At 37.3% G+C, this 21,864-nt stretch overlaps 1 protein-coding gene across 4 annotated transcripts in view; it reads right to left on the reverse strand.

Moving 5' to 3' along the window:
• Positions 1-21,864, reverse strand: part of TENM1 (teneurin transmembrane protein 1) — a 571,145-nt gene that overhangs the window by 237,182 nt on the left and 312,099 nt on the right. For all 4 annotated transcript variants that reach the window (XM_080365640.1, XM_080365639.1, XM_080365641.1 and 1 more), the window contains one exon: positions 19,507-19,785. In XM_080365640.1, the coding sequence (XP_080221766.1) occupies positions 19,507-19,723 (217 nt within the window). In that variant the 5' untranslated portion in view covers positions 19,724-19,785. The remainder of the gene's footprint in view (positions 1-19,506; positions 19,786-21,864) is intronic.

The following is a 21,864-nucleotide window of genomic DNA, read 5'->3' on the forward strand; positions in this document are numbered from 1 at the left end:
TGCCCAAACAATAAATCTGGAAATCCAGCTTTGTTTCCATGATTTTGAAAACCCAACCCACAAATTGATTTTTCACTGTTAAAATACTCCATTTTCCCCATAAATCCACTAACTGCTTTTTAGTGTGTAATCACCTTTTCCACTTTAAAAAAAAAAAAAAAAAATCAACTCAGACCGCAAGATACCCCATATATAAACTTAGCACAGCTAAACAATTTGACTTTGCCCTATTTCAGCTTTCGGATGTGCACATATCTGCACATTTTTCTTCTTTTTTCCAGATCTTTCAAAAATTTAGATGTGATAGACAGGATCTCACGTGATTTTAATAAATTATCTACTATGGAAGCAGCACATCTTAAAATTTAGATTGAACTGCTAAGTAACATTAGTCCAACAAGCATCTCCCATTTGGATTAATCTTGCAAGGAAGAGCGAAAGCGTGAGTATGTGCACAAGCTCTTCAGTGCTTCCATTCACGTGCAATTACATCCAGCTGCCAATCTGACATCAATGAGAGCATATGAAAGACAACCTGGCACATCCATGCCACTTGATTAGCTGACTGGGGATACAATTTGTCAGTCAAATAACCCCTTCTTCCCCCCAAAAAAACTCAAGGGGTTTGTCATCAAGTGTTCCACCTGATCAAGAAATGGGAGATTAAACTGCCTTTCACAAAATCTGACCACTTCTGTCCCCTTCCTTCTTCAAGTGTACTGTTTACCAAAGGGTCTTCAATAACAACAGTTCAAACTTAAGGGTCAGCTCTAGCGCAGTTTAAGTGATATTAAAACCATGTAATGGAATAATTAGTTTTGCATATCTTATTTTTGATATGTACAATTACAGTAACTATTTTTCAACTGTTCAGCTGATTTCCTTCCAAGCCCTTTATTAGGTTTTCTAATATTTCCAGATATTTCTTCTACACCATATTTCTGTAAATAACTATAAAATTATAAAGACTATAACATTCTATCTCAGCAACTGAAAAATGGGGTAATTTTTGGTTTTATATCATCAAGATACATCAAAGTAACTAACCTGAAAGCTGGAGGTGGAGTCATTCCAGGTGTGCATCCCCATGAAATACACTGTGGTAATCTTACATCAATATCACACAGCATCATTATTGAGTTAAATAAACAGTACTTAAAACATATTTTACCCTAAAACGCGTATCGTGGTTACCAAGGAAAGATGAAAATCTGAAACATTTGTGTCAGCATAATGAAGTTCCTAAGCATATGATATGGTATCTAGAATATTTTCCATCTCAAGATTTGATATAGAGCTCCAAAAGAGGGAAGTATCGTCACGAAGAGGAATGAGAATTCCAAAGCACACCAAGTCAAAAGACCTCTGTACACTTTGATGAAGTTTAAACAAGTGCTGTGAGTCTCTACGATGTCATCAAAATTTATCCAAACTTTGGGATCACAGCCCCTCTATGAAGAAATAACTCCAGTATTTTTATGTAGTTAGGAACACTTGACTACAACTTTTGCAGCACTAGACCTCTTTGATTTCCTTGCCCTGTCTTAATGTGAGTTCTAATTGCTTTAAAATAATAAGTGGTTTATGTGGGTATATAATACTCATTTCAGCAGCTGCTCTAGTCACTGACTTTGAAAACTCCAGCCTGTGATTTAACCACATGGCATTTTTATCTTTCCCACAGACATTGCCATATAATTGATACCTAGGAAATAGCAAGTCATTGACCGGTAAGCATTAAAATGCGATTGCTCGCCTTTGAAAATTAGCAGGCAGGCACCTGCTCTTTCTAATGCTAAACACAGGTAATGTTGACTATCCACAGCGAAAACCAAATCCCCTTCATCATCAAATAAATGGATATATTTGTATTGCTAATGTGTATAAGCTGAACACCTAACATAAGATAGCTAGCTAGAAGCTGAATTCAACAGCTTTGCTAGACAAATCCTGAAAAGGAAAATTTAAAGAATGAAATAATTTGGAACTTAACAGACTGCAAAACACAGGAGGCAGTACCCATAGTATGAGCATTCCCCATAAAAATTGGTTCTTAAGTTTTCCAGCAGCTATCATCGAGACTTTTTTTTTTGAATGAATAGAAGAGGCACACCAGTAGCCGCCTTCGCAGCTAACATACCTTGTATTCTGCTGCAGTGGGCAAATGAAAGCCCGTGAGCTCACCAACATTCTTAGTTCTGCGAAGCTGCTTGATCAGTGATGCTTGGGAAGAGACGAAGTTATAAACCTCCACTGCAGCTGAGAGTACTCTAACCCCAAGGAAATAAATCAAACCAAAAGGGCACTAACAGATTAGCCTACAGTCGCCCTGTAAACTCTTCCATGCCCTGAAGGAAAGCTTGTCATAGGCAGATAAGCAAATCTCATGTTCTGCATTGCTGGAAATACTTTGTGCCTCTTTATTAAAAAATTCACACAGTTGGAGGTGAACTAATTGCGGTGGTGGAGACAGTAACACAGAAGGCACTTAAAATGTAATTAAGCCGTGATCAGAAAAGGGACACATAAGGGAGAAAGCACTCAAAACAGAGACTCCAGGGAAATACCAGATTCAAGCAAAAATGAGAGCAAATGTGTATTAAACCATGTTCAGAGACGTTTATATAAAAGAATTTGTGCAGACATCAATTCAAACACTAAGGCCACAGCTCACCAGGAAAAAAAGAAATACACCTTTGTTTTAGATAGCCTTCATGTGCTTTAATGCACACCACGGAGGCACTTCTGACAGAAAGAAGAGGACCCTATCCTGCACCCGAGCAATTCTCAATCATGCTGGGGATCTAAGAACAAGAATGCTACAGAAGCATTAAATATCTCAATTATTTTTGTTTTATTCTATAGAAACCCACTTTAGCTCTACTGTTAAAAGACGGTATCAGCAACTATTCCGTATACTGAAAAGCACAGTTCACACAACCGCTTGCTATACTGAGGGGAAAAACAACACAAAAAGAGTAAAACCACATAACTATAAACATTACAATCTTGACTTAACACATACAACAAATTCCTTTTGTGACAAACTCCACAGTCTAGAGAGATTTAGTGATAGTCTACAGAATTCAGTGCCTACTTTCCCCTTAGTGTTAATTATGTTACAAGGAAAAAAATGTATCGGAAAAAAAATACAAGCTAATATCTAGTTACATAAGGAATTGTTTCCAGACTTTTTTTAAAAAATAAATGCTTAAATATCTTTTTGTACAAAGGTTTCTTCTAGCAGACAGCTTTATGTGTTAAACAGAGCTTAAGGCTCTTTTCCATTGTTTTTTCCTACAAAATGTGTTTCATGCAAACCTGCTGAGTTCAGAGTATTCACAAGAAACAGTTCCCCCAATAGGGTACAAGTCACATGTGGATTTTGCTTTTTTTTTTTCACATTATCCACCATTTGGTACTGTCTCATTTCCCTACCAGCTGCGTCACCATTTCCTAGCTGCACCATCTCGTACTGTGTCCGATATTAGACACCACAGTGAGAAAGCGAATGGGAAATAAACAGCACAGCTGATCAGGACAACTGCCAAAGGACGCAGGGAGCACTTCCAGAAGTGGTTATGAGCAAAAAACCCCACAACATTCATTTTTATGAGCTTAAATCACTTCTCTTTAAAAGCATAGCAAGATCCTCTCTGACTCGATTCTATCCAGATGGAGCTCCTATAAATCAGTCTGATTCCTATTTCAGTAAACACGTGAAAAACTGAGCACTGAATCAGGAGCAGGCATTTCTTTTTCCCAGAGCTCCCAGTGGACGGGCTTGGACTCAGTGGCTTTGAACACAAGGATGACTCAAAACCAAGAAGGATGAACAGCAAGCTGCCACGCAGCAACTGAACACAGGACAAAGAACCATTTTCACCAGGCTAATAGAAAGTACTTATTTGAACCACCTTGTCAACAACATGCACATTTAGAAGAATATGTGCATCCCTCATCATTGTCCTCTTCCACATCTCCCTGGTTTCTTTCAATTCAAAATGAGGAATGCATAAAAAGCAAGGAATGAATGGATGGACACCAGGACCGAAAATAAAGCATTGGATGAGGAGCAGCCTGTTGATGCACTGCTACTGAAGAACTTCAGAGCTGGTTAGAAAATTTCACAAGTCACCATTTTCCTGTTTAATACAGTTGTCTTCTTGCTTAGACTAGTTTGCTGAAATTATAACAGGCAGATTTGTTAAGGATGGTTTGAGGCTAGTTTTTTACAAAATAATGATACCAATACTGTAAAATTGTGTTCAACGTTGCCAAAGACACCAAGTCAGTAAATACTCAGCTTGCAAAGAATCTGCTACTGAACTCTAACCACTTCAGACACTGATCTCTTACTGCTGTTATTGCAGCTCCTTTTTATTTAGCACCTTTATTCATTTTAATAATATTTACACAAAATACAACAGCCTCTATGTTCCTTTTTCCTTTTTAGTAGGATTTATTAGCCATTAAAATATTTTATGCATAAAATTATCTTAAAAAGTTCATAAAATTGAACTGAAATATAGGTACTTGCTAGCAACATTATTCCACTCAGTTGACAGTCTAGATAAATCCATTACCACAGCAAATTTAAAGACAGAGATTTCTTTCAGTAACTAAAATCCTTGAGGAAAAACTTGAAAATACTGTAATATAATGTGTGAAGACTCAATTGATCACAATAGATATCTACATTGGAGCGCCAAGTCACAGCAAAGCAGCACGTTGTTCATGTCCACTGTGCCGTTACCTGGCATTCAGGTGCGGGATTTAAGGCAGCACATGGAAAGATGAGTGGCACGTGCCTCTTTTCTTTTTCCTAAACCAACAGGTATTGTAGAAAGGAAGAGTTTTGTAACCCTCACCATGGTCATTTGACCCAGATTTGATACTACAGATGATGGAGCATTATTAAAGCATGAGGAACCATAACCTTCATGCTGCCAGAAATGATGGTGGTGCGAGAAGTTTGGTTTATCTGATTGGAGCTCAGGGATGTTCAGGAATGATGATAATTACCTGTGAAACGGATATTCATCACAAGGGTGAATTTAAGGCTGACTAATACTTCACTGGAGAGAGAACAATGTTAGGGAGAAGTTGGCCAAAGCACACGTGGCTCAGCCTAGTGGTCCAGCACAGCTGTATGACACACAGATGGGTGCTGCGTTGGATTCATGAACTGGAGAAACCGCCTGCAGCAGGCAGACCTACCTTGTCTTAGTTTCTAAATACAAAACTGAAAATTAACGAAATAGTTTTTATATCCCTGAAGGTATGCTCAGCCCTGCTCATGGCTTTGAGCAGCCTGGACTAGCCGAAGGTGTCCCTGCCCGTGGCAGAGGGTTGGAACTAGATGGTCTTTGAGGTCCCTTCCAACCCAAAGCAGTCTGTGATTACTGTTATTATTTCAGTAAGAAGTAAACAGCACTGAGGTATCCAATGCCACCCCTCCTCTTCTCCACAAGTCCAAAATCCTTTTCTGTCAGAGAATATCTTGCTTACTTAATAGTAATGAACATTTTCAGAGACGGCTAATTGCAAAAGGTGCAGTCTGTTTCTGCCAATTTCTTTGCTAGTGGCACAAGGCTCTGGCTAGCTGAGGTGAACACCTGGCAATTGACCCAAAAGCACAATGGCCACTACAGTAGGACTGCAGCAAGCCAGTTTATTTATGAGCTTTTCTTTTTCATTTTTTTTTTCTTTCTCTCCCCCCCCCCCCCCCCTTCTTTTTATCATTTAAATAGATGTTGTCAGACTGGAGAAGTTTAAAAACCCCACCAAACACCAACCCCAATTCCCCACTCTCCAACCCCCAAACTAAAAGAAAATATTTGCATGTCAGAAGTCCTCAAATGTTTGTTTGCTTAAAAAAGCGGTTCAGAAAGCAGACTCGACTACTTCGAAGGACCTTTCCTTCATTTAAAAAATGAGCTGATCAGCTACACAGGCTAACAGGGACTTAAGAACACAGACGGAGTCCAAAAGGACAGTGAAGGAAAAAGGAACCACTGCCCTTATCTTCTAGCTCCAAAACAGCACAGCGAAGCTATGACAACCCTTAACTGCAAACCAGCAGTATTTAAGTAACAGTAACTAAACCCATCCTGTGGCGAAGGCAGCGGGAAGGGTGCACGCGATGTGTCACACCTACGTGACTGCTCTAGAGTCACACGGAAGGCAGATGTGACCCAGCCTGCCGCACGGAGCTGTCGCTGATCTGTCCCTGTGCCACCCGCGGGAAGCAAGGCAAACTTTGGTACCGGGCAGTACCTGTTACAGCAATACAAGTGCTGAGAGGAGCCAAGAAAGACCTTAAAAACATGCATCAACGAGATCTTCAGGAGTCTGATCCAGCAGCTAGGACATAAAGATGGTCAAATAATTCAGTAAGTACTTGGGATTCTTCCATTGTCTGAAAACAGATTTGTTTTCTAAGTGTAAAATAAAGGCCAACTATTAGTCCTTCTCCCTGCACCTGAACTCTACAGATCAATACACAACAATTAACTGCAAACATTAAGTCATCACTACTACAATATCAACTTAAACTCATGTCACACCTCTAAGAATAATTCTCACTGATATCAGGAATAACTGTATCCCCAGAATCAACAGTTCAATTAATCCTTTGAGAATCTGCTTGCAAACCAAACCAACCAAATAAATCCTACAAATATTTCCTTTCCAAAACCAATAATTATACACTCCTGACAAAACACTACTCAAGGTTAGGTATTGACACATGCTACAATATGTAATTTGTAGTATACCACTATGTTGCTAAAGACAGAAAGATTATTTTCTGCTTTACAATAGTATGACTAGTGAAGTCAAAGGACTGATTGCATACAGAATTAGTATTAAAAACAGACCTGTTTTCTCCCTATTTTTATCCATAAGTAGAAATGTAAAATCAATTTTGTCCTGTATCTTCACAGAAAAATTCTTCAGAAAAGGAACAGTCTTAGTCCAAAGACTAAAGAAAAATACAAACTGTATGTCAGCTAGTTTCACTTAAGACTAAAAAAACCTAAACCCATAAAAACTAATGTATTAATTTATTAAGGAATTTAATCACTAGGAAATTAATTTTTAAGATCAATAAAACTCCCAAAATATCTTAGAAAATTCCTCAAGCTAAGTTTAAATGTTGAGGAAGCAAGAAAAAACACTGAGCAGCCATCAGAAAACTGTCTTGGCATAATACACTCCTGAATGAAGACGTTTAAGTTAGTATATTCAGTCAGCTTTGCCCGCAGAAGTATAATGCTGAAAGTTTTCCTTGTGCTAACTGGTTAGATGACGGGTATGTGATGGCAGTCACAACAGGAGGTGGAGTGCTGCCCATGTCGATATATACTCTGTTCATCATTATTTTTACGCTAGGTAATAGACAAGATGGTCATCCAAGATATGCTCACGTGAATGAAGATTTATCCAGTAAGAACAGGAAAAGAATTTCCTTTTACCTTTCTCAACTGAAATATAAGGATTTTTTAATACCATGTCCTTCTCTTTGTGGATTCTGTATTTCCTTCCAGAGAGCTAAAGATAAACTAATTCTGTAATCTGTCCCCAAGTACAAAATGAGAAAAGGAACCAGAGCGAGAGGAAATTGCTAACATTTTCCAAGCAGCACAAGGGAATACCTCTGGAGGCAGCTATTAAGACAACATTTCTAATATTTATCTACTTAAATTCTCAGTAACTGACTCCAATTGCAAAGAAAAATCCAAACTGGTCCAAAATTAGCAAGCATGAGCACACACTTCTGATCTCTGCATTTCTTTTAATATTCTGCATCTCCATATGTGCAGTGAAATCTCAGAAAAAAAATCTGGCTCTTTTTCTGGACTCAACAGGGTAGAGTACAAGACTGCACCTTGCACAAGTAATGCAGGTAAAACTTGTATCGCATTACATCAATACTACATGCATATCTTTATTTATACATGCATTTGTAGTATGAATATGAAAATTCCCACAGAAATCACAAAAGAAAACCATTATTGAGAAATTTTTAAATTAATTCTTGTCTCAAATTGAACAGATAGCTAAGTGTGTGCAGGGCAATATACAATCCCTTGATTTCTACTAAAAATTATTAAGTAGCAATCAATTCCTTTACCTTCATTACTAGGAAGGATTAAATGTATGTCCCAAAATTACATTACAGAGGATGACATAATCAGTGTTCTGATATGATTTTTATTAAAAATGTTGGAAGTTCTCGTCTTGATTACAGCAGCGTAACAAGTTACAGAATTGTTTTTCTTCAACAGATGGTGAAATAAAGAGATCAAGCTAGCAGACATCATTCATTCTATGCAAGCATTTGAAAAGAAGGAAAAAGTTTGATATGGTCAAATTGAATGAAGTGCAAATATTTTGAAGCATATTTGAAGTTGCTCTTTGACTAGAATGTAAAAAATTTGATCTCTAAGTAAAGTGCATGCATGCTTCACAGGCCACAAAAAGGCATCTGAAAAAAAAACCACAAAACACATCTTTTCTGCACTATTGTCAATTGTGTTTTGAGTTACCACAAATGCTTATTTTATTATTTACCCCTCTCTTGAACAACACTGAAGTAAATCAGGCAAGCCTCTTGCATGAGGTCAGAAGTACAAAATTCTACAATTAATCAGGAAAGCATGTGAGCTTCCACTTTAAGACTTAGACAAATGTTACAACTAGAAAATTGAATGAACTAAGAAACGAACGCATCCATAAATGACCACTCCCTATGTTACCTGCACTTCCACTTCTGTAACTTTTATACATAAAAAAATCTACTGTTAGAATACATTTTATTACATTATGCTGTTAAGAAAATTGTATATGAATAATATTTGCTCTGTAATTTAAAATGAAGAGGAACTTAAGTTTTTATGTACTTGTAAACACCAACCACTTTCATCTTACTAAAGTATATAGAAGCAACAGAGCCTTAAGAATTTCTGGCAACTATTTTCCTGCTTATGTTGTTGTCCATAGAAACTGTACATCTTTATCAGGAAGCCAAAACCATCAATATTTGAGAACTGCTAGAAAGCATAAATAAAACCCTCTGATAAATCACGTAGATCAAGCACATTTTGCCACTTATTCCTTTACTTTCATACCAATGCATCTTCATTTGTTTGAACGGAAGTAATCTTAAATTATGTATGAAATAGTGAGAAAGAGTGTGGTAAATCCAGTGAATAAAGAATTCTGCATCAAGTAGGAGAACTAAAATTCAAGTAAGTTTAAAAAAACAGATAAAAATAAAAATAGATTAACCTCAGTTAACTAAAATCAAATGTTATTAACAGAAGTTTTGCAGAAAAGTTCAGGAATCTGCAATGAGTTTTTCTCACTGTTTAAGATTACACTAACTTTGCCATCTGTGGTAGCCTCCTAACAGTAAACACTACATCTTTTTGTAAGCACAAGGATTGATTACATTGCAGCTCTTCTAGCAGGCCACTTCTGTTGCCTTACTGCTTGTCCAAAAGGCAGCAGAAGCATGTCCACACGGTCCCAATTATGTATGCTCTGCGACATTTAGAAATGCCACCTACAGGAAAGCAGAATAACCTTGAGCATCTCTAGTTTTTTTAAGTTGATTCACTCCTGTTGTTATTTGTTTTCTATTATCTTATTTCCAGGAAAAGTGCCTTACTAGTAAAGTGATATAAACAATGGCTGAATCATGAAATGCAGCACCTCCCACTTAGTTTCTTTGGAAGGAAAGCTCTGCACAGTTCACAGTACACTTCTGTGTTAAGAAAGCGCAAACAGCAGGGAGGTCCAGATCCTTCTCCACTCCCAGGTAAGCAGGAAGGGTGGTTTTGGGACTGCAGTCTCAAAAACAGACTTGTCCCACTTCCAGGGGCCATGGGCAGCATAACCTGAGGCTACTTCTCTTTAGCTAGTAACAGCTTCCTCTGCAGCTCTCATCTGTAAAACGTGGTAACAGTCCTGGCTCACATGATTGGGTTTTTCTTGGCAGTTCAAGAAACACATGTGAAGCTAAGCACCTTACATCGATTAAGTCAGTGGCTGTCCAGCTTTTCAGATATTACCATTTTCAGTTATCAGAAAACAAGACTAGGACTTGTGTAACAGCCTATTTCTGAGCGCAGTATTCAAGACAGTCCATTACTTATGTTCTTCCTTACAGATGCAACTTCTGTAGCAGTTACAAATTCCAGTACATTAATCATGAATAAAGCACAGTTAATTTTTCAAAAATTTTACAAAACTTAATGTTTATATCTCATTAGTCACTGGGCTAATATTGCCATTTGAATTCACTGGCTTCATACTCTCTCGGTGATTTTCACCACAACTGTTTATTTTGCTATGTGACTTTTCTAGGTCCTAAGACCCTTTTTCCTGAGGTTACAGCTGGAAGTGACTATATCAGCTGTACTGGGCATTTACTTTTCTTATGTAACTGGTGCTTGGGGGGTGGTGCTGGAAGAATCAGCCTGCTGGTGTTAAACATTACCTTATTCCTTCCATGCTGTTTTTTCCATCTGAGCTAAAGGTACTTCATCTACTCAGAAAGCATTCCTAACGAGTGACAGTCAGCAGGAAACTGATTTTTGAGCAGCTTCCCAAAAACCTGAAACTTCGAAAGAAGAACCTTAGGTTTTAAATCGCATTCACAATTTATTTCACATAAATACCTATAGAGCTAAGTTCAGAAAAAAAATGAGTCTCATTCGCAAAAGAAAAACTAATGCAAGCTCTAAATGAGTTAGGATACACCCACCCTGCTGTTTGTCCAGATATGCAGCAATGTCAACTCACTGAGGCACTTCTTGACAGTTCTTTATTTTGAGAGGTACAAAATCTTCTGACAGATACACAACTGAGAAACCCTGGGAAGAAATGTTACTTTGTTTCAGCATCTGCTCTATAAATGAAGATAAGCAAACCATATTTCTAGTTCCAGAAAATGAGACAGCTCTTCTTTGTTTCAAAAAGAGTGACATGAAAGACACAGCAAGAGTATGTGCATTAAAACGGCTTGTAGGACAAGTGCAGAGCTGTCCGCTGGTTCCCATGCTCTGTGATACTGCCTTCAGCGCTGTGTCTTGATGTTTGTTCACATCTTGATTTTAACCTACAACAGATCTTCTTGGGCACTTTTAAATGTTACAGGAAGAGGCTCCATTACTATAGTGAGAACATTTTGCAGATATAATTTCAGGCTTTGACAAGCAGAATTCCAAAGAACACTAACTCAAAAATGTAAGCCTCTGGTTGTGGTTCCTCCATTAGTACTGGGCACAGGTTACTGTAAGGATTGCTGTATCTCTGTTTCAGTTACACTGGCTGGGTTACTCTTCCCTCCCGATTTTATTTCTATGATTTCTGGCATTTCACACCATGGAAAATTAGTCATTCAGAGAAGAGAAGAGAAATTAGGACTGTCGTTTGTATCTGTTCGCTGACAAAAGGATTGTTAAGCTTGTGTAACGTTCAGAGAATGATTTTTTTATTCCTTAGATGAGATTTGTTAGCAGGGGACTGGAAACGCACTGTGATCCTTTTCTCTAGTTTATTTCCTTTCTCAGTAGTTTTTTTTCCCCCTCCCTTTTCACCTCTCTTGGATATTCACTTTTTAAATCAAAAGGAATCACTTAAGAGACTGGAACTACTTTTGATCATACAAGGCATTTTTTTCCACTGGGCTGATGGCAGCTACTCTAAGACTGGAAGCAGCATTACGGGAATGGTGACAGAAGGTTACAAGCTTTTGTAACAGTTGTGATCTAGGAAGGGAGCAACCACTTCAGCCTCGTGGGAAAAGAGTCTCTTTGCACATTCACTTTACTCGTGTATTTTGATTTGATGAAGGGAATGTATTCCTTCCATGAAATTTTAAATGAAGCCATAAACATACAGTTTCCTCACCCCAGTTATTCCAGGGAGAGAGATTTCCAATTCCTTGGCAAATCAAGAAAGAAGATCCAGAGGGGGTCTAATTGGAAGTGCAGCTTGCAGCTTTTCCTTTCCTTTGAGTTTGCAGCTATTCCCCACACAGAGAAAGCTGCAGTCCAGGAGGCCACAGGGAACTGGTTTTCTCTGGGAAACAGTACCATCACCGTGATTAGAACACAAGTAGCCAAACAAAGCCCAGCACAGCACACCACACCAGGAATCCCTATTTCTGCAAGGGAATACAGGAGGAGACAATGCACTAAAGCTTTGGGAATGTGGAGTCTTTTACTCTGCCTCACATGTGATTTTTTTTGGACGACATGAAGCTAATAAACACTCAGAGCAGATGGTGTAACACACAGCAGCAGGAGATGAAGCTTATTAGCTATCGCTTCCTTTCGCTAGCATACAGCCCAGAAGAACCTTTAAATCACCCTCTACTGAAAGCCGAGTCCCTCTCACGAGGCAGCATCAGGGATATACTGTGTGACCGTACACAGACAGCACTTCGTTATGCTTCAAGTCCCTGCTCGAAAATTTGCAAGTAAAAAAAATAAAATGCTTAAATTAAGTTCGAAGATTTTCTAAAATAAGCAAAATAATGTTGTAGACAACATTAAAAGTCTAAAATTCGAATGTCTGGCATTTGCAAACAAGTGGAAAAAGATTCTAATAGTACAGATACTTCAACAGTCTTGAGACAAAAGCCCTACCCAGGAATAGTACGTTACCAGAAGTCTTCTATGTTATTTTTCTATTTTCTTCCATAAATTATAAAATTTCAAGAAAAGCACTTGCAAAAATACCAGGTTTCCTTTGTAATCAGCCTGTTCCTACCTTCATCTTCCAGAACTCAGGAATGTTTCATTCCACTGTGCTACAATCACCTTCCACAACAACTCTATACACAGCTCTAAACAAATTATGCAGCTTAAAGGTAAAAAAAAAAAAATCCCATCCCATCATCAACCCACAGACCTCATCATAGGAAAATCTTGGGAACAAGAGAAATAAAAAACACCCAGTTGAAGAGTTCAAAACTACCACATTTCTAAAAGCCTGCATAGCAGCAGTTCTTTTAAGAGAGACTTTCTTTTCAATTTATACTTTTTCTTATCCTTTTCAAAATCGATGATCTCCCCTCCATCTGCAAACATAAACAATGCATTTTACGGTGTCCTTTTAACATGTCAATAAATAGCCATTATATTATTTTTTATTTTGCTACTGGCAAAGGCTCCAAAATACGTAATTAACAGGTAGAGCTACACTGAACTCTTCTACCCTATTCCATTGACTACCACGTTAGTACTGACGCCACTTGAGCTCTACCTTCTTAATATCAACAAGAGTTTAGTGATGCCCCCTGATAAAATGTTTCCCTTCATTAACTGCTCTTTATGGAAGTTTAAAAGCAGAGAATCCTAAATTCCCCCAGATAAGTGCTCCAAATCTGTATTAAAATGACAGTAAATCACAGCCACTCCGTTGGCATCAATTTCCTCTTGAAGGACTGACATGACCACAGACTTGGGGTATGTCAGAGTAGTACTCTAGTCTTTATACATAAGAGATTTGGATAGAAGCTAATAAAGATCGGCTTATTAACCTTTAGATGTCACTCAAAAATAAAGTAATTGAAACAAAAAGCACACACTACATGCAGCGCAAATTCAACTCTCCGTAGTTCTGGTGTTGACACACAGCAGATCTGCTGTCCTGAATGGATTTGCATAATTCCAAAAGCAGAGAAGAAAATGGCTATTATCTAAAAAGCTTTTGTTACTTCACAGATGACAAACAAACACTGTGACATTTTCCTGACAGGACAATTTCCTACCAGTGCTTGTCAGCACTCCTTACATTTATGTCTATGATGATAGGTAAAACTGGTTTTGACTGGTCATATGATGTTAAGAGTTACATGTGTTTAAGTCTTCCTTCCTGGTTAGCTTAAATTTGCCAAACTTTAAACCACAGGAAAACAGACCACCAATTTTTGCGCTCAACAAGTAGGCTTTCCTCTCTAGGCAAAGAAAGTGCTTTTCAGCACTGGACCATTCCTATTGCCTACATATCCTTACCATTACTAGAAGGTAAGGGAGGGCAGAAATGAGAATCAGATGATAACGGCAGTAAGCTCAAACAATCCAGGATGAAAGAGAAGTGGCCTTAGGCTGAAGAGCACAGCGCTCTCACATTGTGACGCAGCCTTTTCATGAAGCCAACGGGGTTCATTCAAGAAAGACTTTGAACATTTAGCTGGATTTGTTTACCTATTGCTCCTGAAGATAATTTCTTCAGGAAAGAATACTTTCTCTACAAAACATTTATTATATTAGCAATTTGCAGCTTTTGGCCTACCAAAAAAAAAAAAAAAAATCTCTAAAACTCTAAAACATCATTTCCTAGAATACTAGTAATACTGATTTTTTTCACACAGATTTACCAGAAAATGTTTGCTGTTGGATCCTTATGCTAGGAATAACTCCAGTTTGCTTTGACCATAATATAGTTCAATATATTTGTCTTGCCAGGAAATACACGTTTGCCTAACCAGAAATTTACCGCCGTATGCTCATATTGTTAACAATCAATAAACTTTATCATGCCAGTGACTCAATCCCAGATGCTTATCCTATCAGGAATTCATTCCTCTAAGCTAGTGTTTTCTACAAATCTATAATTAAGCTAAAAGCCATACAGCTTTTCTGTATTGCCAGCATTTGTAGAGTACAGCTCCTTTCATATTTACATTGGTGGAACCAGAGAAAACTGTGGAAGAAAACCTCTGATTATGTGAACACGTCACAAATAAGCTAGAAACTTAATCAATGTATGGTACAACTATAAGGACATTTTACCTTGCATCCAGGTCCGTCAATGAGCAAGAACAGCATTTCTGATGTCTTCTGCCAATTCTATCCCATCTCTTTCAAGTACAAAACACTGTGTTTACAGATTCTTCCAAGAATTAATTCACTATGTTTGCCAATATCCCCAAACTATACGATACTGGGTCTGCCAGGAATTTACTTTGTAAGATCTTCTTGCCAGGTTGAGATATTGCAGATTTACATATTTTCAGATTAAGAGGAGTCTGAATATTCCAGTGACTAAGAGAATGCATTTTAAAGATGTACACAGTATGCAATTAGCACTGACTCTTCAGGAGTCAATGATGCTTTGTCAGGAGAGATTTGTATCTGCTCACATTGAGTTGTTAGGCTAGTAAAACTTAGCTCAACTTGAAACACTCTATGGTGTTATTTGTTAAATCTGGAACTGTCAGATAATTACAAGTTTCTGATGCAAATAACTCCAGAGATGCAATTTATCTTGCACCGGACTCTCCACGAGGGACATCAGTAGCAGAGCTCAAGAGTAACACCTAGAAATCATTGCTCAATCAATAGATTAATTCTGTACTTACTGGGATTGTGGTTTTTTTTTTTTCCCCTTTCTTTCTTTCTTATATATTCCTATCTATAAGATGTGTGCAACCAACCAATAAATCATTCCTCTTTGAAGAGTAAGATTTGTGATACAATTTCAGGAATTGTAAGGAGTACAAGAATATTGAAGCAGTTACGTATTCTGTATTTTGGTATTGTTTTCAATCTTTAAAACAAAATTTTTTTGTAATTTGCTAGACTACATGGCCTTTTGAACAAAACTGACACAAAAAATGTTTTGGAAAATATTAACAGTGCTATTCAATTCTTAGTATATATTTGAGAACTCTGAAAATGCTCCCTTGAGTCCATGCCATGTAGAGGTCTGGTTTATGGTGGTTCCTACATATGCAAACACATAAATACCCACATAGAAAGACTTTACATAATCTCAGATTTCAAATGAAACTTCATAGAAATAAATCCTCAATATTGATAGTAACAATGAAATAGTCAAACTGCTCATAACAGAAAACTTCACAGAAACTGCTGAGAGATATCTGTACTTTGAACAATGAATCACATTTTACTCTGAAGCTATTTACTAAATTCAGGTGACTGCCCAGTCTAATTTATATAACTTACCATTATTAAGTAGCCAATACAAATTCTTCCAGTTTCCATAAACATCTAAATTAGTAATTATTTTCACAACACTAACTAGATCAGTACAAATACCTCTACACTTTTTCCTGTTATAAGCTTCTCTTTAGTATTTTTTATTCTGAAACAATTTTCTTCTCACATTCCATCATTAGAGCTTGTTTGATTGCTATCTCACCCTTCATCATTATCACTTCATTCATAACTGTTACGATGTGTCTGTTTTCTCATGTATTCTCACACTTTCTGTGGATGAAGTTCATGTATTTTATCCTCGCTGTGCAAACCATTAATTCATGCCACACTAAGTACCAGGTACTATTTCAGTACCAGTAGCTAGTGAAGAATATTACATTGCTACCTGGGGGTACAACTACAGATGACCCTTTAGCCTTAATATGTAGATTTTTTTTATGTAATAGTCTTAAGCAATGCCATAGTACACAGCTGTCCTTGCAGAAAAATCCTCTTTGAAAAGGGGTACTGTGGGGGGTTTGGGTTTCATTTTTTATGGGTTTTTTTGGTTTTACATTCCAAAAAACATGCCAAACATGAGAAAAACTTTGTTAAAGAGTCTGATGAGGAATTTTAGAAAAGAATGAATTTAAATCACATTCCATCTACAGTTTAATGGATTCATGACAGATTCAGAGTCCAAAAATGAACCTATTTTTTCTCTGGTATTGACAGAGCAGCTACCAAGAATCACCAAGAACTCTCCAACGCCCAGTTTCCATATACTGTGAAACCTGGTGTCATTTTGGAAATAACACACTAGAATTGAAATCAAATCAAACTCTGGCTGAAGTGTGAAAATTTACAGCCAGCTTTACAAACTTTTTTGCTCATTTGAATTTTGAGCTCAACCAGTTATATTTCAGATCTGTGTTGCTTGCCAGGCCAAACGTTTGGGTTCAATTTGTGGCAAAGGAAAACCGTATGATTTAAATTACTAGAAAGACACAGGGATGAATTCCTGGGAAGCCAAACAGATATACCTAGGCTGTGCAATAACTAAATCAGTTATACTAAACTGGATTAGTCACAGGAGAGAACTATGATTTCTAGTATAACAAGCAAAATTCAGCTCCATCCTTACAACCAGCACACAAGCATATGTTTGCAAAAACAGTTTTATGCTCAGTAAGACAGTAAAGCAAACAGTATATATTAAACAATGATATACTGACCTAGACAATTCAGGATAGAAGGTGCCTAGACATCTTCCCTGCACATTGAGGAACTACTGTAGAGGCTTAAGTGAGTTTCTGTGATCATGGACATCAAGCCTCACACTGCAGTTTGAAGCAGTAAAAGACTGTATTGCTTCCAAAAAGAAAAATACCAGTGCTTGTGAAAGAAGATTGGCAAATTCATACAGTATCTCATAAAAGTTAATGTGAATAGAAAAATCTTGGGGCATATATTTCCAATAAAATCCTCTTACAACATGAGTGCAAAATCCTTGTCAGTCTGTGCAAGCATAAAGCTGATTCCTAACAGGCCAGGCCTGAGTAAGTGAGGTAAGTTCATGCCTGACAACTTCTTGCAGAAATGCACACTAATTTGACCATTCCTCCAAAATTATTAATGCGATTGCTTTCAAAGGCACTGTTCTGGAAGAATAAATTCTATGTACGACACTCAGGCTGGTTTCTTATGCCTACAACCTTTGTATATGTGTCCAAGCTAGTGATGCTACAGCTAACGTGAATTCCAACAGCAGCAAAGCCTTGCAAACGGGGAGCTCCTGAGAGGCCTGGCCAATGCAGAGGTTATGCTTTCATAGCCAGTTATCAGAGGTAGTTGCTTTAAGTAGATCTACAAGTAAATTTACATCATCTCCATTTACAACAATGTAGCCCCATCTTAGCCAAACTCTCATAGCATGTCCAAGATCAAGTCATTTATAAAGAATCAAGCATTTAAGTTGAGTTTTCTATATAATACTTTGTTGAAAACTCTATTCATGATTTTTTCTTTCCCAATATTGCAGTTTTGTAACTCTTCGGAGGGAATATATGTGCATGGATCGAGGCTATCTCTGGCAGCTAGGTATTATTTCTCCCATGAATTAAAGGTACTTTCAGGCAACACCAGTATTATGAAAGTAACTTGATTCAGAATATCTGCAGTAAAACCAAAAAGGCTGTAAAGAATACATAGCACAGCTATTCTAATTTTGCATTAATTTACACATCACAGAGGAGACAAATATTCCAGCACCGAAAAACCTATTTTTTTATTTTCTTGTAAAAGAAGAAATCTAATATCCAAGAACAAGAGAAGGCTTTTCTGAATGAGCAGTGAGGGACTGAGTTGCTTTGTGCACGTGGGGTTTTTTTTGTGCGTGTATGGTGGGGGTTTTGGTTGGAGGGTTTTTTTGTTTTGTTGTGGGGTTTTTTTGGTGTGGGTTTTTTGGTTTTTTTTTTTCTTTTTTTTTTTTTTTTTTTTTTTTTTTTTTTTGTTTGTTTGTTTTTTTTTTAAGTACCACATTTTTTGCTGAGAAATACTGGCCACACTACAACGGATCAATTTAACCACCTTCCTGTAGAGCAGGGAGTGACTGTCCCTGGAACACTGTTACTATTACCTTTAAGGGGACAGGACTCTTGCTGCTTCTGATACACAGCACTGATTCCTAAAAATATTCTCCCTGCCCCACCATCCTGCCTGCATTTGTGACAGAGCCAAAGGAAACAGATAAGCCACATGTCTGTAGAAAGTGTGTTTCCATGAGCAGCAGTCTGTCGGGGAATGCTGCAGTAAATTCTGCTTATTTTCCCTCCATTTCTTTAGTCTTAGTCTTTAGCTCTTCTCTCTGACCAAACCGCAGCTTTTCCTAACCATAGTTCAACCAACATAAGCTCTCAAATATTTGTCCTAGGCTCCTGTCCTTATCATGCAAAAGGCTAAAAAAAGAAACTTAACTGTTGGCTTTTTTTGTTTGTTTGTTTTTTGGGGTGGTGGTGGTTTTTTTTCTTTAATTTTTTTTTTACAGTACACTAATTATCTTCAGGTTTTAAATAAGTTGGTTGTTTATACAATCAGAAATTTTGTTAGGCTAAATATTGCATTTGAATTCAATCATATGTTTTGTAAGAACATGCAGAGATAGCTACAGCCTTGATGTTGATTTTATACCAAAATGCACACAATGTATGCAAAGGCAGTAAATAATTAATCAGTCAACACCAGTAAGTAGAGTAGCTACTATTAAAGAAATATTTATCTGTTGCTATCATATGATGGTCTCCAGAAGACCAGCCAGTCCACTCTGCTAGAAAAGCAATTTTACTTCAAAAAATCCCAAAATAAACAGAAAAAAAATTCATAAATTTCTGATATTATGGTATGGTTAAAAATAAGTAAAAAGTGGGTTTTCACCACAAGCCTTTGAAAACAAAATATTTGCTTTTCTGCTGACAACATGATATTGTTTCATAGTAAGTAATCAGAAAGTAATAGCCATAATTAGTACATAAAATAAACAGTTTACCTTGTGTGGACTGGTCAATGTTTTTTCTTTTCCTGCTATGACTGTTATAATTAAGTCTTAGCTCTTGGCTATATTCATTCAGAGTTTCTCTTGAGTCATAAGATTGCCTTTGCTTTCCTCCATCTTCACTTTCATCTGAAGAACTCGTGTAAGTTAGATCCACTTCATGCTTGACTTTTGACAGTGGCTGGTAGGGTTTGCAGTCCATCTGCTCCATCTCTGATTAAATAGGCTCAAAGTCATGAAAACAAGCAACTGGAACTCCTCAAGAAAATAGTCCTGGGGAAAAAAAAAATCCAGTTCAGATGTCATATATAAATTTAGCTCAAAGGCCTAATTTTATTTTCAGTTAATGTAAGTGAATTGCATTAATATCACTATAATCCAGGAAAGAATCTGAACATGTCTTATTGTTTTACTTTTAAAAGTAGAATTAAAATAACAGTGACTTGAAGTAAAAAACCAAAATCCTCAAACCTTAAGCCCTACCCCATTAAACAAAGCAATAACTACACCTTATGCACAAAAAACGTTACAAAACCTTGTATTTGCTATTAAAGCTAAGACAGAACCGTTATTGTTTTTCTAAAGGGATGCATATTCACATTACGTGAAAATAACATTTTGTATCTCTTAAAATATGAATCCTATAAAACAGAAAGTTCACGCTTTTGAAGTATTTTGTTGCAAATTAAATTACATTTAATCAAGAATAAGAGACTCCACACTTTAGAAAACCACCAGACTTGGTAAAAACCAAAATACACCAGACTCTTCCTCTATGAGAGCGTACGATGGTTCAGAAATGGACATTTTCCTTTTGGATTGTGTCAACATTTCAACAAGAAGCAGCTTCGACCCTGCAGTATAATCCCTTTCTGCCTCTGCATCTCCTGTCTAATCTCATACCAACATGATGGCTCCACTGAACCTCAACGAAATCTTCCAGACTGCAGGTTGCAGTTTTGTGTATCATTAAAATGATGTTCAAATCCAGTATCATTAAAATCAAATGGGCTACAGCTGCACATGTGACTACTGCACTTGTCCTGTAACCTTGCCTTTGTAAAGCTGTTTCCATCATTAATTTTAAGGCAAACTCTGCAATGAAATAACAGGGGTTATGGCACACCTTTTACAGCAGCACTGTTCACATACAGGGAGCTCCGTTAAAAGAAATTTAAGGTTTTGTTTTGTTTTTTTTTTTAGATGAACACATGCTAAAAAAAAAGGTGGCTTTAAATATTATTGCTAGAAGACCAAAACCATAGAAGTTAAAAAAGATTTTGCTTAAAAAGCAGTTGTTCACAGCTTTTTAATGATTTTAAGGTCAGCAGCAGAGGGATGTAAGTTTAATACTCAGTTTGATATCAGCCCATTTACTAACTGCAACAAGGACTTCTAACCACATAAATTGCCAGCTGTGAGTGTACAATATGAATGTCCAAAAGCAGCCACAGAAAAGTGAAAACACACAAAAGGTAAACATAAAAGAACCCACAGAAAGCTCTCCATGTTAGAGGGCTATAGAGATGAGTTTAACTTCTGAAATTGTCTGAATTTTTGGGAAACAACTGATGACAGCTGTCACCGTGTTCCAGTGTAACAAAACTTCATCTCCTGCTTGTGTGTCCTCCCAATACTTTTGAAAGAACCACCTTCCTGAGCAAGAGCAGAAAACAATGCCCATGGTGTGAAGAGGGAATAAGATTTCTAACACAGTAATGGAAAAAGAAAATACAGGCCCACAGAACCCTTGGGGGAATGGCAGGAAAGGAGACAGACCACTACAGCACAAGTAACACCACGAAGTGCATGCCTTCTCTTCTGCACATTTCAGGGCGCTATCGGGGGAAAGAGGTTAAAGACACATCTTTGCTTGAAACGCAACACCTCAGGGAGTTTCACCATTTAACCTGAGATGGAAGAGCTCTTCAGAAACAAATAGCACCCAGACACAGAGCTCCAGCATTAAAAAATAAACAAATAAAAAATGGAGTTCACGTCTCCTATTCAACAGAGGGCTTGAAAGCACTCAAGTCAATAAACTCTTCAAGAGAGAGAACTAAAAAGACAAAGTGAGGAGCTGCCAGCCTGCCAGAGCCCAAGGCTGGCTGACAAGCGTGTCATGGGGCTTCAGCAATGAACGCAAGATTCTGCGCTCTGGATTGATCCAGATGCTTCTGTGCAGACAAGTTACTAATAAGCACTATTTGCTTCTCAAAAGCTATCTGCCTAAATAATTTACTGTTATTTGCCAACACTGCCTATTATTGCCTAAGAAGTTCAGTACTTATTTTATAAGTTACTTTAATAGTCTGATCTGCAACAGAAGAACTCAAAGGTGCTGTGACTAAC

This window comes from Falco punctatus (assembly GCF_963210335.1).
Source record: "Falco punctatus genome assembly, chromosome: 15".
Taxonomy (NCBI): Eukaryota; Metazoa; Chordata; class Aves; order Falconiformes; family Falconidae; genus Falco; species Falco punctatus.